Below are 27,108 nucleotides of genomic sequence, written 5' to 3'. Positions count from 1 at the left end.
GATGAAGAGGAGGAGGGCTAATAGAAGACTAATAAAAATTGAACGGGTAAAAAAGTGATTTCTATAAATGAGCATTTAAATAATAAGCCAGGCTCAGGCAGGTATTGGTTTCTCTGAGATCAATGGAAAATTAATGCAACTGATCCATTTTTTAGACCCACAATGGCGGCTGCGTCTCCTGACTAGTATATTAGCTACAGATTAATACGAATGGAAAGAGGAACCTCCCGGCCCTTGCTATTGATGTTCCTAGGCCTCCTTTCATCGCAACACATTCATTCTCTCTGACAGACTAGCCGCAGGGGGTTGTGTTTCAGGGCTATGAAGTGAAATGCACTCTGTTGGAATGGATTGATCCTCAAAACAACACAGCATCTAATATTCATTCGACGAACGCACAAAGGTTACCAACGCCATTTCAATATATTTGCCCTGTGTTTGAAGCAATGTCTGCTCTCTCTGAAAGCTAAAAGAGTTCAATGTACTGTGTTCTAAAATGTTTCTTTCTTCTTTTTGTACTGCCACTCTTTCTCTCTCTTTCTCTCTCTTTCTCTTGTATCTCCATCTCTATCCATGTCTATCAGTCTCTGTTGTAATAACGTTGTAATAACATTCTTTCTCCTCACAGCCCATTGGTGCCCTGAACCCCAAGAGAGCGGCATTCTTCAACGACCGCTATGAATCCTGGGAGGACGACCAGGTGCCCAAGTTCCACTACGGAACCCACTACTCCACCTCCTCCTTCACCCAGATGTGGCTGCTGCGCATCGTAAGTTAACTACCCCCAACTATATCCACCCCACCTACTCCCAGGTAGCCTAGCGGTTAGAGCGTCGGGGCCAGTAACCGAAATGTCACTGGTTCGAATACCCGAGCCGCCGAGGTGAAAAATCCGACGTGTCCTTGAACAAGGCACTTCACCCAAATTTTCTCCAGGATTGCCGCGCTGCTATGGCCGACGCTGTAAAACAACACATTTCACTGCACCTGTCCGGTGAAAATGTCTCGCTTTTGAAGATAACTTACCTTTTTTGACACATTAACATTGCGAAATACTTCTTTTGACCTCAATGGTTCAACTTGGTAAATTTGAAGGGTAAATGAAAATACTAAATCCCACGAAAAATGTGTATAGAATAGGATTTAGGCTTTTATTTTTGTCACTGCTTCATGAAAAACAGATTACATTTACAAATGAATGCATTACAGTTGCCACCTACCTGTCATGGTGTAATATTTACTACCTATTCATCATTAGACTTGTAGCACGTCCCATTGCAGCTAATTGTTGTTTTCTAATTGGCCATGGATACGTAAAGAGTCAGGTTGATTTATGTCACGGTGAAATACAGGCTCCATCTACACACTAACGTATGCACAGCGTATTGTCCCTGGCTGGCCTTGGTTATTTCTATGTTGTGCTGCTCGTAAAACAGAGAAGCAGCGCGCCGACGCTAAATTCATAAGGCGTTTCTTTCTGTGTGTCTGCTTTGCAACATAAGAGGAACTCAGAAATGATTTTGTTTTTAATGAAGTCTTCAATTTAACTATGTTTAATGAAGGGCTATTATTCTGTACTATTTTTTTTTACGTCTGCTCCTAAACAACTCAATCTAAAGATTTCATGAAGTTATCTTTCTCCCACGTGGTGCTTTTGATAATGTTTTGTTATATTGGTCACTGTATGTAACCCTCATACAGCCAATATCAGACAACATCACTCTTTCTGTTCCATCCACAGGGGACCATTCTGCCATATAGGGAGGGCCTCTAACCTTCTTCCAGGGCCCTTGAATTGTCCTGTAATTGTCCCAGTAGCTCCCTATGGAAACAACCATTGATCCCATCACATCATTAGCTGGCTTATTGCTGGCTTATTTTAAATCCACTTTACCAAATGCCCTTCAATTCAAGTGTCAACGTGTGGATGGGATAGGAAGCCCAAATGAACACTAGGGCAGACCTTAAAAGTCCCAGTCCTGTATTCAAAATCATCTGAGTAAGAGTGCTGATCTAGAATCAGGTCCCCCCCCGTCCATATAATCGTATTCATTATGGAACTGATCCTAGATCAGTACTCCTACTCTGAGTTCATTTTGGACTCTGTCCTAATTGTCCGTGTAGTTTCCTGTGTAGTTGTAATAGTGTTAGCCTGGCTAATTGTGTCCATCTCACTCGGGGTCTGTTGTTTCAGAGGGACGGTCTGTTGTTTCAGAGGGACGGTCTGTTGTTTCAGAGGGACGGTCTGTTGTTTCAGAGGGACGGCGTGTTGTTTCAGAGGGACGGTCTGTTGTTTCAGAGGGAGGGTCTGTTGTTTCAGAGGGAGGGTCTGTTGTTTCAGAGGGACGGTCTGTTGTTTCAGAGGGACGGCGTGTTGTTTCAGAGGGACGGTCTGTTGTTTCAGAGGGACGGTCTGTTGTTTCAGAGGGACGGCGTGTTGTTTCAGAGGGACGGTCTGTTGTTTCAGAGGGACGGTCTGTTGTTTCAGAGGGACGGTCTGTTGTTTCAGAGGGACGGTCTGTTGTTTCAGAGGGACGGCCTGTTGTTTCAGAGGGACGGCCTGTTGTTTCAGAGGGACGGCGTGTTGTTTCAGAGGGACGGCGTGTTGTTTCAGAGGGACGGCGTGTTGTTTCAGAGGGACGGCGTGTTGTTTCAGAGGGACGGCGTGTTGTTTCAGAGGGACGGCGTGTTGTTTCAGAGGGACGGCGTGTTGTTTCAGAGGGACGGCGTGTTGTTTCAGAGGGACGGCGTGTTGTTTCAGAGGGACGGCCTGTTGTTTCAGAGGGACGGCCTGTTGTTTCAGAGGGACGGCCTGTTGTTTCAGAGGGACGGCCTGTTGTTTCAGAGGGACGGCGTGTTGTTTCAGAGGGACGGCCTGTTGTTTCAGAGGGACGGTCTGTTGTTTCAGAGGGACGGCCTGTTGTTTCAGAGGGACGGCCTGTTGTTTCAGAGGGACGGCGTATTGTTTCAGAGGGACGGTCTATTGATTGACACAAGCAAGATTAAGCGTGATTAGAAATGCACCAATAACACACCTCTACAGGCTTTACAGCCACACAGTGACGCCTGCCGTTCGCTTGGTTCATTTCAGTGGTTTGTGACAGTGTCAACAAGTCAGACAATCTGTCGTCGTTGCATTAAGATATTACCTTAAAAAGCAATTTATGGAAATGTAGATTACAGAAATGTAAAGCCAGATTTGAGTGTTGTTGCAAAACATGTGTTTTTTAGCCAATAGCAAATGCTGTTATTTTTGAGAATATACACGTTGAACTTCAGTACATACACTGAGTGTACAAAACATTAAGAACACCTGCTCTTTCCATTACATAGACTAACCAGGTGAAAGCTATGACGCCTTATTGATGTCACTTGTTAAATCCACTTCAATCAGTGTAGATGAAGGGGAGACGACGGGTTAATTAAGGATTTTTAAGCCTTGAGACAATTGAGACATGGATTGTGTATGTGTGCCTTTCAGAGGGTGAATGGAAAGACAAAATAGTGCTTTTTAACAGGGTATGGTAGTGGGTGCCAGGCGCACCGGTTTGTGTCAAGAACTGCAACGCTGCTGGGTTTTTCACACTCAATAGTTTCCTGTGTGTTTCAAGAATGGTCCACCACCCAAAGGACATCCAGCCAACTTGACACAACTGTGGGAAGCATTGAAGTCAACATGGGCCAGCATTCCTTTAGAGCACTTTTGACACCTTGTAGACTGGATTCCTGACTTATTAAGGCTGTTTTGAGGAGGTATACTCAGTACACGTTCATTTTACTATAGTTTAAAAACGCTTAATCATAAGGATGTGGGGTCAAATGTCATTTCTCCTTTTTCTCAAATGTACAGTACACCACAGTGTCACAGCACACAATTAGGAGGATATGTGGATAACTGATCATCCTCTCATTCTTCTCTCGTTCTCTTCTCTCTTTCTTCTTCTCTCATTTTCCAGGAACCCTTCACCACCATGTTCCTCAACTTCCAGGGAGGGAAGTTTGACCACGCTGACCGCACCTTTTCCTCCGTGTCCCGAGCCTGGAGGAACTGCCAGAGAGACACGTCCGACGTCAAGGTAACACACACACACACACACACACACACACACACTGCCGCCACCTCCTCAGAGTGGAGCTAGCTGTTGAAAGACAATGTACATACACAACTTCACACACACCGAGACCCTCAACACCTCCAGACCATTCAACAGCCCGCCAGTGTGAGGAGACCCCAGGAGCCAGGGAACATAGTGGGATAGGAGGAGAGGGTGGAATCAGTCTCTAAAGACTCTGAAGACTGTCTAAAGTCTTTTGATAAAATTATGGTTTTCTGTGTGGAAATAAACACACTTTAGTTTGTTTGTGATTGATGGATATCTATTGATTTAGATAGTGATATCAGATTTTGCATATAATAAATAAGAATATGTTCTTAATATGCTCTTCAAATGTCAACATTATCTTCCAAACGTATTCCAAACAAACATTCAACGTTCAAATTACACCCTTTTCATTGAATTAGCCTAAAGCCTTCTCCAAGGCCCCTCTTCTCTCTCTCTCTCGCTCTCTCATCACCGGAGAGAGAGAAAGTGGCTAATCAAATGAGCAAACAAACACACTGGTCTAAAAACAACAAGCCCACTTCCTCACATCTTAAACCTCTCCACTCCACAAAACCTGACCTCAAACTGAAGGTCGGCCATTTTACGAGGCCTCTGGCTTCCATGGGGTCGACCCGGGGAGGCCTGGTGTAAATTTGTCCAGTCTGAGGTGGCGGCACAGGGGCCGGGGGTCTCCTTCAACCCCTCTCCCCCCCAACCCCCGGCCCCTCTTAACAAGGTGGGGGAAATACAGGGGGCTTCTCCGCTACACTCTCTGCCCCGGTCCCTCCATTATGTGCAGTGGCCCCTGCTCTACTGTGGTCAGAGGCCAGCCTCTGTGATCCCCAATCCTGTCCTGTCACGGGTGACTGCAGGGGCCACAGGCCCCCCTCCCCGTTCCCCCCAGTACACTTCAACAGTACACACACACACACACACACACACACACACACACACACACACACACACACAACGATGCCTTTGGGCTAAGGCAAAAGGTCAGGAGGGTTCAGGGGATTGTGGCCGGAGGTCATCACAGTCTCTCCTACGCTACCGACAGACTGGACTGGCGTCTTTAACCTGTTATCACCACTTTATGCACTGGGATACAAAGCACACTAAGACTTTTTCCCCCCTTTAGAAGGAATAGAAGGTTCTTAGAGTTTCCTACAATAGTCCTGAAGCTAAAGCTAAATGGTATACTTAGCATGCTAAATTGATACATCTCATTTGTAACCCTTCTTTGTTAACAAGGTGAATGAGATCATCCATGCGAGGAAAGTCGCCAGAATGTTATTTTGACGTAGCTAAACTAAACTAAACATGGAAGCTGTGTTATTGAGTGCAGGGTTGAGCCTGGACCTGTGTGTTTTGATGTAGAGTGGAGCTCTTGTGGTTGATCCACTGTGACAGGTCTAAACTGAGACCAAACTAGATTCTCTCTCTCTCTCTCCCTGGGCTTTCGCAATCAAGTGTTACCGGTAATGCGAGCCATATGTTTTATCATTGGAGGCGAAGCGCAATCAACCGTCAACTCCTTCCAACTCCCCCAGCCACCACTCCACCCGACCCAGGCCAAAAGAGCAGGCCAAATCTACATTTGAAACAAGATGGCTGCCTGTACTCATAAATGTTTTAAGAGCGTGGGTCACTTGTTAAAAGAGGAGGGTTGGGGCCTTAGAGACTGTAACTGTAGCAGAGGATTGGTCTGATTGGTCATAGACCCAAAACCTAGTGGAGAGGGGGCCCAATGTTCTGACCCAAAGCCCAGTGGAGAGGGGGCCCAATGTTCTGACCCTCCATAGACCCAAAGCCCAGTGGAGAGGGGGCCCAATGTTCTGACCCGCCATAGACCCAAAGCCCAGTGGAGAGGGGGCCCAATGTTCTGACCCTCCATAGACCCAAAGCCCAGTGGAGAGGGGGCCCAATGTTCTGACCCGCCATAGACCCAAAGCCCAGTGGAGAGGGGGCCCAATGTTCTGACCCTCCATAGACCCAAAGCCCAGTATAGAGGGGGCCCAATGTTCTGACCCGCCATAGACCCAAAGCCCAGTGTAGAGTGGGCCCAATGTTCTGACCCGCCATAAACCCAAAGCCCAGTGGAGAGGGGGCCCAATGGGCCAAAGGTTCAATTCAAGGTTGACTGAAGTAGCGAAGGAGGGGGGAGGAGGCAGGGCAGCGGGGGGGAGGGTAGAAGGATTAGTTTGAACCTTTGATCAGTCGTCTCTGAAGCTTTCATGGTCGTATGACATGGATTGGTTGTGATGACCGAACACGTGCTTGGTTCTTTCTCTCCTGACTGAGCTCCCCTCAGGTCCATCTGTAGGTTTGGATATGTGGTTATGGACTGACACGGGGCATCTCTCCGGCTAGCTACCGCCCCATGTCTCGGGTTACCACACACACAACACATCTAGAGGAAGTGAACTCACTGGCTTCCTGTCTAATCATGTATTTGTCTCCATCCTGTTGGACGCAGTGAAGACTGTTCTCAGGTCTGAGCTTGATTGATAGACAGTCTTCCAGGAATTCTGTGTGTGTGTTGTGTGTGCGTGCGTGCAGCCCTTACAGAACATCCGCTCGCATGCGCTGACCAGTTCCCAGCTCCTACCTGTAACCTCTTTGCCAGTATGTATTTGCATGTCAGGTTGTCATACACAGCCATGTCGCAGGTAGACAAGGACATGACAAATGGGTGTTGACTCTGGTCTGGTCGTCCCTGATGTCAGAATGTCACCCTGTCTCTATCTCTCTGTCCATCAGGACAGTGACCAGTCAGCAGGCCCAGTCACACTGTGTTCTGTCAAACAGTCATTAAGTCCTACCGTAGCAAAACCTAGGCACTCCGTTTTGTGCCACCTAAACACGGCCCAGGAGACTGGTTAAGCTCTAGTCAGACAGAACTGGGTTGTGTTCATTAGGGTTAGGGTTACACACTGTAGCAAAATGTTTTGCAACTGAAAAAAAAGAACAAGTGTTCCTTATTGGACAAGTTCCGTTTCGGACAGTTAGTACCTCTCCGTGTCATTCTGTTTTCTTACGTTTTGTGCCAACTGAACACGACCCAGGACACGTTACAAGACAACAGCTCCTCAACGCTTTATTAACCGGTTATTTTATTAGGACTCACTCATTAGCTATTGTTTTATAGTGGAATCAAATCAAGAGTTATACTTGTGTTGTGGCTTGTCTTCATAATTGTGGTGCTCTGTTTATATGTCTGTTATATACTGGCTGTGGATGTATCATGTTGAAATACGAGCGCTCGCTCCATACGTAAATCCATGGTTCAATTCCCTGCTGTGGAATATGGCCGTAGTTGATGTTTGACACTTGTTATGTTGATGGGGAGGTTCAGTATATCACGAGGGGTAGATGTACGCTGATTAAACACGCCATTTACATTTGGTGTCGCGCTATTGTTTGTTGTACATATCAGGAGCCGCCAGGAAGTGGGTTAATTCAACACATGCTTACATTGACCAGTCTCACCAGTTAGTTCTCCTTGCCCACACACACTCCTAATGACATTAGTGTTTCATTTCTGTCTGCGGGATGGCAAAGATTTATCACGATATGTTTTGGTTTGCCCCATAATCTAAACGTTTGTGTCTTTTTGTATATGACGGCATTTCATACACATTGAGGCTGAGCTATGGTTTGTTAGACATGAAGCCTGGTTTAAAGTTTATATCCTCAAGGTCTTAACATTCGAGCTCTTCAGTTTACACAAAGGTTGATGTTTTCTTTTGGGCCCATCGGGAAATTTCATAATTCCATAACAAAGTGTTAAACTGTGCACAGACACACAATCACATTCTGGTGAGTTCTGTGACCTGCCGTTCCTTCTAATCCTTCATAACATCCTCTGAGAAGCATAGAAAATAGAATATCATATATTCTGTTTGGCGCTCTACGATTACAGACGACCCCCCCTTTCAAAAAGCGTGGAAACCCCAGCCCACGCACACACACGCTAGGTTTTGATGCCTTTTATCGGCATGCCTGCCTGCAGCGTGGTAGCAGGCAGGCAGCAGATGAGCAGTCTGAAATGTAATTTCCATGAGTAATGGCACAGCTCAAGTGTTGCGACTAGCGTCTGACTAGCTGTCTGAGGGACGACAGTGGCAGTCCCAGATTAAAGGACCTTCCGCTCACCGACACACACACACACACTCACACACACTCACATATCCACTTGCGTTCTAAATGTACTTTACACCGTATCTTCTCTTTCTCTCTCTCTCTCTTTCTTTCTGTTAATTAGCTATCTCGCTAAAGTGTAGCTTCTCACTCTGAAGGTCACAGTCCTCTTTTCTCTCTACCTGGCTGTCATGATGTGGGTACTCTGTAGTCACATTCTAATGTAGTGTCCCACACACTGAGACTGGGGGCTTGATCTCAGAGCATCTTGTCAGTGTTATTCCAATGAGAAAATGGCTTACTGTGATAGTGTTCTCCCTAACTAACTAAAAGGGTTGATTTATTGACTACAAATGTGAGACAAAACTATTCTAGAATGTACTGTATCCAATATCAGTACATGAACATGAAATAACTTGGTGAAAGGACGGTTCAGGTTGTCTCTACAGTGTTTAATGTCCCTCGTCTGTCTGTCTGTCTGTCCAGGAGTTGATCCCAGAGTTCTACTACCTCCCTGAGATGTTTGTAAACGCCAACAACTACAGCCTGGGGGTGATGGAGGACGGGACTGTGGTGTCTGACGTGGAGCTGCCGCCGTGGGCCAAGACCCCCGAGGAGTTTGTACGCATCAACAGACTGGTACGTCACACACACACACACACACACACACACACACACACACACACACACACAGCAGTCCTCCTCCTCACATGCCATCAAACCACTCCTCTGAAGCCCTGTCAGATCCCTACCCCTCCTCCACGCTAGGCTAGCTTAGCAGGATATGCTAATGAAAAGAGACAGTGTTATTTCCTGTCCAGCTCCGGTCCCTTCCTGTTACCTGAGCCTCCCGCTCCTCTGACATGACTCTGCTTTGCCGGCAGACTTATCAAAGACAATCTCACACGGCCAAGGGGTTATTGAGGAGGAGGATGTAGTGTCCTGTTTCTGATCTCTCCGTCCTGTCCCCAAGCACACCAGACCTGTGTATATTTAGTTGTTGTCAGAATTACTGTCGTAGTTTTATAGCACCACAGTGACTGCAGTGTCCTCTTACACACAGAGAAGCAGCAGAGATTGTGCTCAAGATTAGATTCCTCCTCTCTCCCATTTCAGACGTTCCAGAAGGTCAAAAAGCCCCATATTTTTCTGGTGTCATGCTCAAACTGTTTGCCACCTCTGTTTAAACCACTGCGTTGAAGATTGTAAAATAATAACGTCTCAAATAGTCTACTGGCTTCCTCCCCTCTCTCCTTTCTGAAACAAGGATTGACATAAACCACTTGTGAGTCTTGAGATGCTCTTCCAGAGACATAGTGCAGAGCTAATAACCATGGAGCCATGTCCAGCCCTGCCACCTAGTTTAGTGATGCTACTCCTGGCATGTCTTGTAGGACCTAGATACTTCCCACTTCTCTCCAGTCTCTGCCCAGTGGTAGTAATGAGTGGCTGATGAGGCAGCAGGGAAGGCTGTGGTGATCAGGCTGTGCTCTGTGACCTGTGTGGTGGTGTTAATCAGGACGCTGATGGGACCCAGCCCACGTCATTAATCACACAACCTAAGGTGTGACACGCCAACGCCACAGAGATGGGGGGGGGTTCGGTAAGCACTCAGACACGCCTACACAGATTGCTATCGTCAATGTACTCGCACACATGCACATAGACTCATTGCCACACACTCGCAGATGGACAGATCTATGTCTGACACACACACACACACACACACATTTCCTTCCATCTGGGTGTGTTATCCACAGTCAGATGGCTTGGCTGTGTGGAGGTTAGACAGTTGGACATAGTTCTGCTACAGCAGTGTGTGTTCTGTCTGTCTGTCTGTCTGTCTGTCTGTCTGTCTGTCTGTCTGTCTGTCTGTCTGTCTGTCTGTCTGTCTGTCTGTCTCGTGGACAGATGATCTATAGAACAGGCTGTTACTGCAGATGTTACACTAGGTAGTGGGACCACTGGAGCCTATAGCTAATTAGCGTGCCAGGGCAGCATTTGGCTGGCTGACGGTTTGACTGTCGTTAACCCCCCAGCGCTGTAAGGTGCACCGCTCTGTGACACTGTCTGACTGCAGCGGCGGGGGGGATTCAGTGACGGGGTTCATCACATGGAACTCAAATGTCCTTATCAGGTCTTAACGGTCCCCCTTACCGCTAAGCATAGCAGGAACTGATCTCTCCCATAGGGTATCACTGAGCCTGGTCATCAAATGTGTTTGTTGCTGTGATTCAACTGTTGTGTATCCGTACTGGTCTAGTTTCCCTTCACTGTAATTCCCATGGTGCTCTGCCCTCCTCCAGGACAGAGGCAATTATGCCCGACCTAGAACAGACTCACACACGCCATTACAGTGCAGATCGATCCAGCCCTTTGTTTCTCTCCTCCACCGTGTGCCAATCCAGCCGGTATTGATCCATCCTGCGCAGCAGAGCAGCAGAGCAGCGAGAGTAGAGAGTAGAGGACAGGCGGGGAGAGAGGAGGCGTTGAAGATGCTCCTAATAAAAACAGGATGTCAGGGCTCAAGGCTTTGTGAGAGAACCACACAATGGAAGTAGATCAAACGATAGTTGAATTTCATTGGTATTTGCCTACTCATCTTTGTTACATTCAAATTCAACAATTTATGGTGTCAGTTGTTGTCAGTATAAAAAAAGAACGTGATCTGCATTGATGAAGAGCCGTGTTTCAATTATCTGTTGAAACTATCTGTTCACGTCTTTTGTCTGGACGTCTTAATGCATTTCCCATTAATAATACTTCAGTAGGAACAGAAGTTCCTTTAGCTGATGTGTTCCGGTGGGACGTGGTATGGTGACGGAACAGATATTATTGCCCGCAGGGACAGAGCTGTCAGTAGTGTGTCTGTGGTGTCTAGAACAGCCCCCCGCTCCCCAGCTGTTATGGAATATCTGACAGGCCAACACACCTGGGGCTGACCGAGACAGACTCTCCCTCAGGAGAACGACGAGAGATATTGTTCTCCGTCTTGCTAAATGTTATTTCAGTACCTCCTCGTTAAGACTGTGTGTAGGCTGGATGTCACAGCAGGCTTCCCTTTACGGTGGTAGAAGGAACGGAGGGAGGGACGTTGACGTTGACGTCGTCGCCGAAACACGTTGGCGTGTCACAAGATGAGTGACAACTCGGATACGATGGAGAATGTACCGCGAAAGAGAAAGGTATGCCGGTTAGTTTGATCTGTAATGGACACGGAGTGTCTTGAACGCTCCTGGGCACTAACCCTCTCATTCTGGAGAAGAGGTCCTCCTCACATACTGCCACCATTAGAGGAAGTTAGTCCCATCACCCTGGGGGGGGGGGGGGGAGGTAGAGAGAGAGAGAGAGGGAGAGGGAGAGAGATAGGTGGGATCGGGGGTGGGTTTCCCCTCATGACTGATAGCTGGCATTAGAGGGTTCAGCTGGCTCCTGTGACATTATGAGAGAGAGAGGGGAGAGGGAGGGAGGGAGAGAGAGAGAGAACGAGTGAGACTGAAGGAGATGAGCAGTGAGGGGATGAGCAAGAGAGTCTGAGATGAGAGGGGGAGAGTTAATGGGTCTGTTTGGCTCTTTTAGCTTGTCGTCTGCTCCTAATGGCCCAGCAACACCAGTCACGGAGGGAGGGAGGGAGGGAGGGAGGGAGGGAGGGAGGGAGGAGGGAGGGAGGGAGGGAGGGGCTGAGTGCCAGAGCTGCTCCGTGCGTTAAGCACCATAGATGATTAACAGCTAATTAAAGCCCAATCTGGGAAGGCCATTAAACCCTCCACACGGTAGAGGATTGTAGCGCCATGTAAAATGGCAGGTTGTTTTTCCATTTTGCATCAGGGAGAGTGTGTGTGTGTGTGTGTGTGTGTGTGTGTGTGTGTGTGTGTGTGTGTGTGTGTGTGTGTGTGTGTGTGTGTGTGTGTGTGTGTGTGTGTGTGCGTGTGTGGTCTACAGCTGGTGCAATGTTTTTGTTTGTGAAATTAGCATGTATTAGTTTCCATATGTGAAGATGTAGGCCTCATTTATTTTACATTGAGTAAAGGAGAACACGATGTGTTCCACTGCCATTTATTTTGGGGTATTTGCATCTTGTGTGCTCAAGTTTCATAGATGTGTCATGTTCACAGTATTCTGCAGTAACCAACCATCCACACAGTATTACTGCTGCATGCCTTTGTCTGAACACCACTACATTCCTCAGCCTAACTCCCCTCTACACCCCTCTACTCCCCTCTACACCCCTCTACACCCCTCTACTCCCCTCTACTACCCTCTACTCCCCTCTACACCCCTCTACTCCCCTCTACACCCCTCTACTCCCCTCTACACCCCTCTACACCCCTCTACACCCCTCTACACCCTCTACACCCCTCTACACCCCTCTACTCCCCTCTACACCCCTCTACACCCCTCTACTCCCCTCTACTCCCCTCTACACCCCTCTACTACCCTCTACACCCCTCTACTACCCTCTACACCCCTCTACTACCCTCTACACCCCTCTACACCCCTCTACTCCCCTCTACTCCCCTCTACACCCCTCTACTACCCTCTACTCCCCTCTACACCCCTCTACTACCCTCTACTCCCCTCTACTCCCCTCTACACCCCTCTACTACCCTCTACACCCCTCTACACCCCTCTACTCCCCTCTACACCCCTCTACTACCCTCTACTACCCTCTACACCCCTCTACTACCCTCTACTACCCTCTACACCCCTCTACTACCCTCTACACCCCTCTACTACCCTCTACACCCCTCTACACCCCTCTACTCCCCTCTACTACCCTCTACACCCCTCTACACCCCTCTACTACCCTCTACTCCCCTCTACTCCCCTCTACACCCCTCTACACCCCTCTACACCCCTCTACACCCCTCTACTCCCCTCTACACCCCTCTACACCCCTCTACACCCCTCTACTACCCTCTACACCCCTCTACTACCCTCTACTACCCTCTACACCCCTCTACATCCCTCTACTCCACTCTACACCCCTCTACTCCCCTCTACTCCCCTCTACACCCCTCTACTCCCCTTTACACCCCTCTACTACCCTCTACACCCCTCTACACCCCTCTACAGCCCTCTACTCCCCTCTACACCCCTCTACACCCCTCTACTTCCCTCTACAACCCTCTACACCCCTCTACACCCCTCTACTCCCCTCTTCACCTCTCTACTACCCTCTACACCCCTCTACTACCCTCTACATCCCTCTACACCCCTCTACTACCCTCTACACCCCTCTACTACCCTCTACTACCCTCTACACCCCTCTACTACCCTCTACTACCTTCTACACCCCTCTACTACCCTCTACACCTCTCTACACCCCTCTATTCCCCTCTACACCCCTCTACTACTCTCTACACCCCTCTATTCCCCTCTACAACCCTCCACCACCACCCCTCTATACCCCTCTACAACCCTCCACCACCACCCCTCTATACCCCTCCACCACCACCCCTCTACACCCCTCTACAACCCTCCACCACCACCCCTCTACACCCCTCTACAACCCTCCACCACCAACCCTCTACACCCCAACCCTCCACCACCACCCCTCTACAACCCTCCACCACCACCACTCTACACCGATCCACCACCACTCTACACCCCAACCCTCCACCACCACCCCTCTACATCCCTCTACTCCACTCTACACCCCTCTACTCCCCTCTACTCCCCTCTACACCCCTCTACTCCCCTTTACACCCCTCTACTACCCTCTACACACCTCTACTACCCTCTACACCCCTCTACTCCCCTCTACACCCCTCTACACCCCTCTACTTCCCTCTACAACCCTCTACACCCCTCTACAACCCTCTACACCCCTCTACTACCCTCTACACCCCTCTACTACCCTCTACAACCCTCTACACCCTCTACTACCCTCTACACCCCTCTACTACCCTCTACACCCCTCTTCACCTCTCTACTACCCTCTACACCCCTCTACTACCCTCTACACCCCTCTACTACCCTCTACACCCCTCTATTACCCTCTACTACCTTCTACACCCCTCTACTACCCTCTACACCTCTCTACACACCCCCTACTACTCTCTACACCCCTCTATTTCCCTCTACAACCCTCCACCACCACCCCTCTATACCCCTCTACAACCCTCCACCACCACCCCTCTACACCCCTCTACACCCCTCTACACCCCTCTACTCCCCTCTACACCCCTCTACTACCCTCTACTACCCTCTACACCCCTCTACTACCCTCTACACCCCTCTACTACCCTGTACAACCCTCTACACCCCTCTACTACCCTCTACACCCCTCTACTACCCTCTACTCCCCTCTTCACCTCTCTACTACCCTCTACACCCCTCTACTACCCTCTACACCCCTCTACTACCCTCTACACCCCTCTACTACCCTCTACAACCCTCTACACCCCTCTACTACCTTCTACACCCCTCTACTACCCTCTACACCCCTCTACTACCCTCTACTCCCCTCTTCACCTCTCTACTACCCTCTACAACCCTCTACACCCCTTCACCACCACTCTACACCCCAACCCTCCACCACCACCACTCTACACCCCAACCCTCCACCTACACCCCTCCACCACGACCCCTCTACACCCCTCCACCACCACCCCTCTACACCCCTCCACCACCACCCCTCTACACCCCTCTACTACCCTCTACTACCCTCTACACCCCTCTACTACCCTCTACTACCTTCTACACCCCTCTACTACCCTCTACACCTCTCTACACCCCTCTATTCCCCTCTACACCCCTCTACTACTCTCTACACCCCTCTATTCCCCTCTACACCCCTCTACTAATCTCTACTACTCTCTACTACTCTCTAAATCCCTCTACACCCCTCTACACCCCTCTACTCCCCTCTACTCCCCTCTACTCCCCTCTACAACCCTCCACCACCACCCCTCTATACCCCTCTACACCCAATCCACCACCACCACCCCTCTACACCCCAACCCTCCACCACCACCCCTCTACACCCCAACCCTCCACCACCACCCCTCTACACCCCAACCCTCCACCACCACCCCTCTACACCCCAACCCTCCACCACCACCCCTCTACACCCCTCCACCACCACCACTCTACACCCCTCCACCACCACCACCACTCTACACCCCAACCCTCCACCACCACCACCACTCTACACCCCTCCACCACCACCACCCCTCTACACCCCTCTACCACCACCACCACCACTCTACACCCCAACCCTCCACCACCACCCCTCTACACCCCTCCACCACCACCACCACTCTACACCCCAACCCTCCACCACCACCCCTCTACACCCCTCCACCACCACCCCTCTGCACCCCTCCACCACCACCCCTCTTAAATCCAACCCTCCACCACCACCACTCTACACCCCAACCCTCCACCCCTCAGGCTCCCCTAAACACGGCTCCTTGATTGACCCTGGCTTATACAGCTCCAAGATGAATTACCCTCATTGTAAATACATCGGTTTTGGATGTACCCAGGATTATGGCATTGTAAACAGGCCCATGGTGGAGAGACCATGTCTTTACCTTAACCACACACACACACACATACACACACAGACACACACACACACATACACACAGACATACACACAGGGCTCCCAAGTGGCGCAGCGGTCTAAGGCACTGCCTCTCAGTAATAGAGGCGTCACTACAGACACCCTGGTTCGATTCTAGGCTGTATCACAACCAGCCGTGATTGGGAGTCCCATAGGGCGGCGCACAATTGTCCCAGCGTCGTCCGGGGTAGGCCGTCACTGTAAATAAGAGTTTGTTCTTAACTGACTTGCCTAGTTAAATAAGATACACACACACACACACACACACACACACACACACTTTACTCTGGTCTTGATGTTGCGTGACACAGAGATCAGGGGCGATTGTTGATTTTACCACAGGGTCAGGGGAGAGGTTAAGAACTTGATCCCCCCTCGCCAGATAACTAGACGTCTCTGGTCACTGTCATGTTCCACCAGCATTCCACAATATATGACAAATACCCTCTCTGTCCCTCTTTCTCTCTCTCTCCTTCTCTCTCTCTCCTTCTCTCGCTCTCTCTATCTCCTGATCTCTCTCTCTCTCTCTCTCTCTCCTCATCTCCTTCTCTCTCTCTCTCTCCTCATCTCCTGCTCTCTCTCTCTCCTGATCTCGCTCTCTCTCTCTCTCTCTCCTTCTCTCGCTCTCTCGCTCTCTCTTTCCTCCTCTCTCCTCCTCTCTTTCCTCCTCTCTCTCTCCTCTCTCTCTCTGTCCTCCTCTCTCTCTCTGTCCTCCTCTCTCTCTCTGTCCTCTCTCTGTCCTCCTCTCTCTCTCTCTGTCCTCTCTCTGTCCTCTCTCTCTCTCTCTGTCCTCTCTCTCTCTCTCTGTCCTCCTCTCTCTCTCTGTCCTCTCTCTGTCCTCCTCTCTCTCTCTGTCCTCTCTCTGTCCTCTCTCTGTCCTCTCTCTCTCTCTGTCCTCTCTCTCTCTCTCTTCTCTCTCTTTCTTCTCTCTGTCTTCTCTCTCTCTCTCGCTCTCGCTCTCACTCTCTCTCTCTTTCTCTCTCAGATCGGTTTATGGTTAGGGCAATAGCAGGTGATCATGTACTTTGGCTTAACCAGCCACAGGGGCTACTGGTTCCTACTGGTTCCTACTGGTTCTACTATTCACAAACATGCCCAACCTGGAAGTGGACTATGTCCTGATCTGATAGATGTCTGAATAGGATGAATATTTGAACATGATGAATACATATTTCCCCTTCAGTTTATTGTACTCCTTCAGGGTGGCTCCTCTCACTCATCTAATCTCTTGTACCTCTGCTGACAGCCCAGTAAACTACACGCATGGGAAAGGACCGTAAGGCCGTAAGAACACGATGCTCTGACCTCTTTAGAAAGATTCTGCCCAGCAGAAGGAGTGACAGGAACATCCACCAAACCACCCAGAGAGAGAGAAATGTAGAGGGGGGAGACCCCACTCAGGGGCTGCTTGGTGGGTCAAACCAGTTGACTGATGAAGCAGAGCGAGACAGAGTTGAACACAGGTCTGCTCTCCAGTCCCGCCACGGCTTCTCCTAGTCCCTTTGGAAGTGTCAAATATCTCTCAGGCAGTCGGACAGGAACACTCCCCTCAGGTAACTGGAACAGACGAGACGATCGTCTTCTCTGTGGAGTGCCTGTTGACGGCAGCTTGTCCTTTAGTGTGAAGTACAGTAATGGGGACACACACACACACACCGTTTGTTTGTTGGGAGCATCACACTCTCGTACGCCGGCGGTTGGCTGTGAGCTTACTACGCCAGCCAGCCGGGATCAGTGAGCCAACCTCAAAAGCATGGGCCTGGCCGTGCTGAGAGACGAGAGCCACTTTAACTTGACCCACATGGTGTTATTCACTGAGGCCCCGTAACGTTACCCACCCTACTCACTGTCCTTCTCTGTCCAAGCACTGAGGCCCCGTAATGTTACCCACCCTACTCACTGTCCTTCTCTGACCAAGCACTGAGGCCCCGTAATGTTACCCAGCCTGCTCACTGTCCTTCTCTGTCCAAGCACTGAGGCCCCGTAATGTTACCCACCCTGCTCACTGTCCTTCTCTGTCCAAGCACTGAGGCCCCATAACGTTACCCAGCCTACTCACTGTCCTTCTCTGTCCAAGCACTGAGGCCCCGTAATGTTACCCACCCTGCTCACTGTCCTTCTCTGTCCAAGCACTGAGGCCCCGTAATGTTACCCACCCTGCTCACTGTCCTTCTCTGTCCAAGCACTGAGGCCCCGTAACGTTACCCACCCTACTCACTGTCCTTCTCTGTCCAAGCACTGAGGCCCCGTAATGTTACCCACCCTGCTCACTGCCCTTCTCTGTCCAAGCACTGAGGCCCCGTAATGTTACCCACCCTGCTCACTGCCCTTCTCTGTCCAAGCACTGAGGCCCCATAACGTTACCCACCCTACTCACTGTCCTTCTCTGTCCAAGCACTGAGGCCCCATAACGTTACCCACCCTACTCACTGTCCTTCTCTGACCAAGCACTGAGGCCCCGTAATGTTACCCACCCTGCTCACTGTCCTTCTCTGTCCAAGCACTGAGGCCCCATAACGTTACCCACCCTACTCACTGTCCTTCTCTGACCAAGCACTGAGGCCCCGAATGTTACCCACCCTGCTCACTGTCCTTCTCTGTCCAAGCACTGAGGCCCCATAACGTTACCCACCCTACTCACTGTCCTTCTCTGACCAAGCACTGAGGCCCCATAACGTTACCCACCCTACTCACTGTCCTTCTCTGACCAAGCACTGAGGCCCCGTAATGTTACCCACCCTGCTCACTGTCCTTCTCTGTCCAAGCACTGAGGCCCCGTAACATTACCCAGCCTACTCACTGTCCTTCTCTGTCCAAGCACTGAGGCCCCGTAACGTTACCCAGCCTGCTCACTGTCCTTCTCTGACCAAGCACTGAGGCCCCATAACGTTACCCAGCCTACTCACTGTCCTTCTCTGTCCAAGCACTGAGGCCCCGTAACATTACCCACCCTGCTCACTGTCCTTCTCTGACCAAGCACTGAGGTCTGTCAACTCAATATGCTGACAGCCCCTCACGCAAAGTGTGTCAACATATGGGACAAGGCCATTATCCAAAATGGTTGAAGTCTGTGAGCATGTGAAAGAGAGGGGTAGATTGGGGGGTGTTTTGGTGTGATTGAGTTGAGCTGTGTGTCAAACATTTTTTTTCTTCCTATCAGACATTTTGAAGTGATGTTTGCTTTGCTGATCGTATCGTGCCCCTGGCAGATTTATAGCGCTCCCCCCTACACAGAGGTGTCATCAGGGCTGTGGGAAGTGTCAGAAGGAAGGGAAGGTGCGGTGTGTGTGTGTGTGTGTGTGTGTGTGTGTGTGTGTGTGTGTGTGTGTGTGTGTGTGTTTTCCCACACGCCACCCTACCAGGCTGCTCTGCTCCTCTGGCATGACCACCGGCTACACGGAGTCAAAGTTCACCCATGTTTACATTCGCCCTCTCATCCCCACAACTCTCTCTCCCAATACAATCAGGCAGGCTCTAGCACGGGGACACCCGTAATGCTCACTCCCTCTCTCTCTCCCAGGACCCCCAGAGGGACCGCTGTGAGAGTTGACGTTAGCCGCTAATACCGCTAACTGCTAACAGCATAGTTCCTGAGTTAATGAGTGAGAGCACCGAGTTAGCCTAACGTAGCGTTAGCCTAGCTTAGCGCTGATCCATCCAACCGGCATGGGAGGCTACAGTATAACAGTACAGGGCCTGCAGGCAGGGTGGGAACGAGCTACAGCGTCTGGTCAACATCAGCCAGCGCTCTCTGAAGGGGTATTGTCATATGCGAGGGCAGACATGTTTACTGTGTGCTCTGTGTTTTACGAGCTCTAACCCCTCCTCCTCCTCCTCCTGCTCTCTCCTCCTCCTCTTCAGTGATGTAATGGAGGAGGCTGAGGGAGCCTGAGAAATGGCATGATCTATGGCCGCTGACACACTCACTCGCTAATGCTGTCTCTCTCCCTCTTGCTTCCTCTCTCCCATCATCTCTCGATCCCTCTCTCTCTCTCTCTCTCTCTCTCTCTCTCTCTCTCTCTCTCTCTCTCTCTCTCTCTCTCTCCTCTCTCTCTCTCTCCCTCTCTCTCTCTCTCTCTCTCTCTCTCTCTCTCTCTCTCTCTCTCTCTCTCTCTCTCTCTCTCTCTCTCTCTCTCTCTCTCTCTCTCTCTCTCTTCCTCTCTCTCGGTCCATGCACGGCCTGGCAGGAGGCTTTTCTGCAGCACTGCAGTTTTTGCAGAGGCTTTCTTTCTCTTTTCTTTTTCCCTCTCTCCCTCCCCCTCTCCCTCCTTACCCTCACTAATATTCCATCTCTTCCTCTCTCCCTCCCCCTCTCCCTCCTTACCCTCACTAATATTCCATCTCTTCCTCTCTCCCTCCCCCTCTCCCTCCTTACCCTCACTAATATTCCATCTCTTCTCTCTCCCCCTCTCCCTCCTTACCCTCACTAATATTCCATCTCTTCCTCTCTCTCTCTGGGTGTTTGAGGTGGATTGTTGGACAGGTGGCATCTTTACCCCACTCCGTCCCTAGCCTAGGTGTCCAGTCAAGCATGCAGGAATTAATGTTCCCTACACACACACACACACACACACACACACACACACACACACACACACACACACACACACACTGACCCTCATCTACACTCAGGTCTGCATTTCAAAGACGTGGCGTTTGACAAGGACGTCAAGTTTAGGTCATCCATCACACAGGGCTCAATGACCCCCAATATCAGCTCCCCTTCCTCCTCTACAGACATCAATCCCCCAGTCGTCTCTATTCACTCTACTTACTATGCTCTCATCTCAGCTCAGCTCATCTCGTTTTCTCATCACAAACCACCTTCCTGCCTGATGTGGAAGGTCATCACAACTTTATTAACACCGGAGCAGCTTAACAAAAGTCATGTTTAAAGGTGCAATTATTCTTTTCTAATATCTCTAGTTGCACATGATAAACCCGTAGTGATCTACAGTGAGATTCGATGGAGGAAATTCAACTGAGAAAACCTCAAATAATAATCATGTTGTATGAAATCTGCATGAAAATCTTAAATCGGTCATAATTCTGATTATTTTATTCTTCCAGTGTCCCAATCTGTACTGGATTGAATTTTACTGTTACATGTTTATTTTATTCACTGTGTAAAGATATTGATAGCATTGATAATTGGTTATGTACCGTGGAAGTCTCGTCTCTCTCTATATATTTAACTTCGAGGTTTATTTTGTATGTGAAGTGAACACAGCTGTTTGCCGGTAATGGACGTCCGGTAGTGGTTCTCCCGTTCATACAGTCGGCTCTCTTTACTCTCTCTATCCTTTAGTCTATTCAATGGCACATCCTGTAGGAGTCTGAACCATTTACATCAGGGGATAAGTGTAAAAGCTATCCCAGCTCAAGAGGCTTTAGATTGGGGTAGAACTTCGAATCTAGCCTGGGGCTTCTGTTTTTGGGAAGGCCCAAATAACATACTTTTCCCGATTTGTTAGTTGGAGTGTACGGATTCTCTTTTCACCGTTTACTGATAAAAAAATAAATAAATAAATATCCTGCACTTTAGATGTCTGTGTGACGTCATTTCCTATTTCTACTTCCACCACCAAAACGCGTACTAATAGTACAGTAAGTGTATATATATATTTATTATTATTAAGTGGTCCGCTCGCCCACGTGTTGTTCACCTGAATTAATGAACCTCTCCGGCAGAAATAAAGGGGGTTTATAGTACAAGTTAGTCACCTCCATAATATATTTGAATCATCTGAGCACCTTCAATCCGTAACCCAATCACATCAACTGCGTTACCCAGAAAGAGAGCACTCTAAGTGGACACGGAACACGACTGTCAGACCCCCTAACTAACCACTCCAGTCTGCTCCACAGTCATTTGAGACAGCCTCGTTCTCCATTCTCTGTCTCTCCCAACAGCTATCCAAACAATTCCCCATCCAGTACGTTCTGCCACTAACTCCAACTAATGGTACCGTACATGTATGCCTGTCCCTGGGATACGTCCGGAGTGTTTACGGAGCTTTTATTCATCTGTTACTCACAGACTTACTGTAGATGCTAACAGTGGTGACGTGTGTGTTAGCTTGTTAGCCTTATTCTAGGTGAGTGATGCTCGTCTCGGAAATGGAGCTATAGGTCTGTTGATGAACCGATTTACTCATCACCCGTTCTTCCTGCTTAGTTTGACCCTGAGTCTGGAGCTGTGATTGGTTGGGTGGGTTTGGGATGGTGTGTTTGTTTGTGTAACTGAAACAGTTGGGTAGTCCCAGGTAGTCCTGCGTTAATCTTCGTCAGACCCACTTCTGTGGATTTCGGCGTCTTTTAGAGGGCACTAGTCGTTTTTCATATGGAAGTTGGGAACTGATGTAGGCTGTCACACAAAATCGGTGTGTCCCAGAGTTGACGTCTGTGTGGGCCATGTCAAAGCTTTATTGCATTGGTTAATTGAATCAGAACCATAGCACTTTCCCACTGTCTGCTCTTTACCATGAATCATACACACCACTTTAGACTCGACCCACAGTCTACAGTACAGTATATGCCAGGCCTCCCTCCAAGTCCCTCCAAATACTCTGTGACATGTTTGTTTTGGGGAGATTTTACACAATCACAGCTCACTCTGCTTCTCGTCACCGGCCAAGCAGGATATTCACCCTGCTGTCTCGTCTCGGGTTCCACTTAGACCAGCGAGACGTGTGTGTGTGTCAGGTTCCACTCAGCGCAGTGTTACAGTATGTGTGTCTGCCTGATGACCTGTACCCAGAAGTCTCAGGGTTGTAAGCTGCGTGATTGGGGAGCGAGGGAGAGAAAGAGGAAAAAGGTGCGTGTGCACGGGGGCACGTGCTTGTTTGTGTGTGTGTGGGAGTTTTCCCAATGAGGGGCCACAGAGGCAGAGCTCAGAGCCTGGGCCCCCAGGACGGGAGAGGGGAACTGGGGCATGACGTAAGGAATGAGAGCCAAGGAGGAGGCAGCAGCCGTGGAAGCTAACATTCCATTTCCTTTATTCACATACCTGCTGCAAACTGACGTCGTGCTCCTCGGCTACGGCAAGCTAATAGGTCCTTTAATCAGACACTCGTCAAACGCAGCAAAATGAAACCCCAGATGAAAGGAGCAGGAGATGCCTGGAAAGGAGTGGAGGAGAAAGGGGGGGGAGGGGAGACGGAGGGAGAGAGAGAGAGTTATTATTCTTTTGGAACTTTTGAGGTTGGGGTGGAAATATTATATGGGTATCATGGGGATTTCTGTAACTTGTGGGTTGGTTGTTTGATCTGATAGTGTTACTTAGCTGGGATCTGGGAGGGGGGGTTCTTAGCTGGGATCTGGAGGGGGGGATTCTTAGCTGGGATCTGGAAGGGGGTGTTCTTAGCTGGGATCTGGAAGGGGGGGATTCTTAGCTGGGATCTGGAAGGGGGGGATTCTTAGCTGGGATCTGGAAGGGGGGATTCTTAGCTGGGATCTGGAAGGGGGGATTCTTAACTGGGATCTGGAAGGGGGGATTCTTAGCTGGGATCTGGAAGGGGGGGATTCTTAGCTGGGATCTGGAAGGGGGGATTCTTAACTGGGATCTGGAAGGGGGGATTCTTAGCTGGGATCTGGAAGGGGGGGATTCTTAGCTGGGATCTGGAAGGGGGGATTCTTAGCTGGGATCTGGAAGGGGGGGATTCTTAGCTGGGATCTGGAAGGGGGTGATTCTTAGCTGGGATCTGGAAGGGGGGATTCTTAGCTGGGATCTGGAAGGGGGGGATTCTTAGCTGGGATCTGGAAGGGGGGATTCTTAGCTGGGATCTGGAAGGGGGGATTCTTAGCTGGGATCTGGAAGGTGGTGATTCTTAGCTGGGATCTGGAAGGGGGGATTCTTAGCTGGGATCTGGAAGGGGGGATTCTTAGCTGGGATCTGGAAGGGGGTGATTCTTAGCTGGGATCTGGAAGGGGGGGATTCTTAGCTGGGATCTGGAAGGGGGGGATTCTTAGCTGGGATCTGGAGGGGGGGATTCTTAGCTGGGATCTGGAAGGGGGGATTCTTAGCTGGGATCTGGAAGGTGGTGATTCTTAGCTGGGATGTGGAAGGGGGGTTCTTAGCTGGGATCTGGAAGGGGGGGATTCTTAGCTGGGATCTGGAAGGGGGGATTCTTAGCTGGGATCTGGAAGGGGGGTTCTTAGCTGGGATCTGGAAGGGGGGATTCTTAGCTGGGATCTGGAAGGGGGGGATTCTTAGCTGGGATCTGGAAGGGGGGTTCTTAGCTGGGATCTGGAAGGGGGGGTTCTTAGCTGGGATCTGGAAGGGGGGATTCTTAGCTGGGATCTGGAAGGGGGGATTCTTAGCTGGGATCTGGAAGGGGGGGATTCTTAGCTGGGATCTGGAAGGGGGGGATTCTTAGCTGGGATCTGGAAGGGGGGGATTCTTAGCTGGGATCTGGAAGGTGGTGAATCTTAGCTGGGATCTGGAAGGGGGGTGAATCTTAGCTGGGATGTGGAAGGGGGGATTCTTAGCTGGGATGTGGAAGGGGGGATTCTTAGCTGGGATGTGGAAGGGGGGTTCTTAGCTGGGATCTGGAAGGGGGATTCTTAGCTGGGATCTGGAAGGGGGGATTCTTAGCTGGGATCTGGAAGGGGGGTTCTTAGCTGGGATCTGGAAGGGGGATTCTTAGCTGGGATCTGGAAGGGGGGATTCTTAGCTGGGATCTGGAAGGGGGGAATTCTTAGCTGGGATCTGGAAGGGGGGGGATTCTTAGCTGGGATCTGGAAAGGGGGGCTCCTTAGCTGGGATCTGGAAAGGGGGTTCTTAGCTGGGATCTGGAAGGGGGAGATTCTTATCTGGGATCTGGAAGGGGGGAATTCTTAGCTGGGATCTGGAAGGGGGGGGGGATTCTTATCTGGGATCTGGAAGGGGGGGATTCTTATCTGGGATCTGGAAGGGGGGGGGGATTCTTATCTGGGATCTGGAAGGGGGGGGGATTCTTAGCTGGGATCTGGAAGGGGGGGATTCTTAGCTGGGATCTGAGCTGTTGAATATTCTGTCTATATACAGTGTGGGTATCTGATTTGACTCTGTCCATTGTGTTGGGAGTAGATCGTTTCTGAGGAGTGTAGGAGTGCATAAGCCTGATGAATGTCCGCCCTAATCTAGTTGTAATCAATAGGCCTGTCACTCAGCCTGCACTGGACATGTGTTCGATCCCACACATGCAAATGAGGGGATTGATTTGTTATGTGACATTTTAACATTCTTACAGACAGGTTTCCTTAAGTCCTTAAAAAGGTTAAAAAGGTTTTTTTAGGGCCTGGTAAGGAAGAGGAAAGCATTCAGTGGCACCCCATTAAGAGCAGTGAAATCCACCCCTATAAAGTTCGATGTATGGACAATGTACAGGTAACCGCCAAAATAAAGGAAACACCAACATAAAGAGTCTTAATAGGGCGTTGGGCCACTACGAGCCAGAACAGCTTCAATGCCCCCTTGGCATAGATTCTACAAGTGTCTGGAATTATATTGGAGGGATGTGAAACCATTCTTCCACAAGAATTTCCATAATTCAGTGTTTTGTTGAAGGTGGTGGAAAACGCTGTCTTAGGCACGCTCCAGAATCCGAATTTGTCTTAACTGACTTGCCTAGTTAAATAAAGGATAGTCAAACCAAACACACACGCACACACCCTTTAAACCCCCTATGGTCCTTTGAGACCCCTCTTTCAAAGTCACTGACATCTCTTCTTCTAGACATGGTAGCCAAAGTAATCAGCAACTAGGCATTTTTATACATGACCCAAAGCATGATGGGATGTTAATTGCTGAAATTAACTCAGAAACCAGACCTGTGTGGAAGCACCTGCTTTCATTATACTTTGTATCCCTCATTTACTCAAGTGTTTCCATTATCTTGGCAGTTACCTGTATGTCACTGGTTGGTGGTCAGTCCCACTGTCCTAGTTTTACCACTATTAGCCTATTCTGGACTGTAGGTAGGAAGAAATGTGTCTGTCGCTAATAGGAAAGATGATAGAGCCTCTACATTGTTACTTTGCTATCTGTTACATGTCTTTGGTAAACATTACGTTTTTATGATTTAATCATTTTTCAAAATGATTCAATTCATTTGGGAGAGTTAAGGGTCGAACGGCGGCTGAACCTAGTCTCTCCCTCCGGACGTCTGTCAACGGGAAGGCTGCAGTCATATCCCAGATCTCCCACAATTCCATGGGGCAGGCAGCTGTGAGCGGCTCACACACGGCCCAGCTCAGCAGCACAGGAAGTCTGGCAGCTATTGGCTGACCCAACCCAGACCGTAACACAGTCGCAACCAGTCGGCACACACTATTAGTCAAGTGTTTCTTGGTCAGAGCAGGTCACCCCCGAACACATGCACACACGCACACACACTACTGTAAGCTTAGACACACACACACACAGGTCACCCCTGAGCCCCTGTGTATATGAAGGTAGCCCCGCTCCCCTTCCTCTCTGTAACATCAGACAGCCGTAGAGGAAACGTGAGCATGGCGTGCCGTCACTGTTACCCAATCCTGTGTTTTCATTGGAACCAACATCACAACCCAGACAGAGGAATTTGAGGAATACAGGATTGCTAAAATGAGAGCCGGGGAAATTACACCCCACTTTTCTCCCCCCAGAAATCTATTAATAGAATGTTTTGTGTCATTTAGAGCAAGATTTAAAAAAATATATATATATATATTATTGGTAATAATTCACCACTATAAAAATGTGAAATGTCTGGCATTTAAAGCTTTACACATGACCAGGCGACAAACAATTGTCAGTTGGCAACAAAGGGATCTCTAAACCTTTGACGATACACAGCAGTTGGGGATAGAAGCCTCCTGATAACAGTAGTGTCGTGATATTTCGCTGCCATCCACCCCCTGCCAGGCATTTACATAAAGGCATGCTAAATTATTCATTAATTATCAGAGGATTCCCGGTGGAACAGGATGAAACAGACAGTGGCTGCTAATTGGCCCATCAATAACCCTGCTGGATCTCACCTCAGGAATCTGTCTCTCTCTAGTCTACACAAGACTTCTGTCTCTCTCTAGTCTACACAAGACTTTCTCTCTCTAGTCTACACAAGACTTCTTGGCTCTCTCTAGTCTACACAAGACTTCTGGCTCTCTCTAGTCTACACAAGACTTCTGTCTCTCTCTAGTCTACACAAGACTTCTCTCTCTAGTCTACACAATACTTCTTGGCTCTCTCTAGTCTACACAAGACTTCTGGCTCTCTCTAGTCTACACAAGACTTCTGGCTCTCTCTAGTCTACACAAGACTTCTGG

General features: G+C 49.4%; 1 protein-coding gene across 7 annotated transcripts in view; it reads left to right on the top strand.

Moving 5' to 3' along the window:
* LOC106602365 (lipopolysaccharide-responsive and beige-like anchor protein) overlaps nucleotides 1-27,108 on the top strand; it is a 334,228-nt gene that overhangs the window by 256,890 nt on the left and 50,230 nt on the right. For all 7 annotated transcript variants that reach the window (XM_045716597.1, XM_045716594.1, XM_045716596.1 and 4 more), the window contains 3 exons: nucleotides 629-769; nucleotides 3,957-4,076; nucleotides 8,730-8,882. In XM_045716597.1, the coding sequence (XP_045572553.1) occupies nucleotides 629-769; nucleotides 3,957-4,076; nucleotides 8,730-8,882 (414 nt within the window). The remainder of the gene's footprint in view (nucleotides 1-628; nucleotides 770-3,956; nucleotides 4,077-8,729; nucleotides 8,883-27,108) is intronic.

Source organism: Salmo salar, chromosome ssa04 (assembly GCF_905237065.1).
Source record: "Salmo salar chromosome ssa04, Ssal_v3.1, whole genome shotgun sequence".
In the NCBI taxonomy this organism is placed as follows: domain Eukaryota; kingdom Metazoa; phylum Chordata; class Actinopteri; order Salmoniformes; family Salmonidae; genus Salmo; species Salmo salar.
The sequence above is the reverse complement of the archived record's forward strand: the minus strand, read 5'-3'. Positions and strand labels throughout refer to the sequence as shown.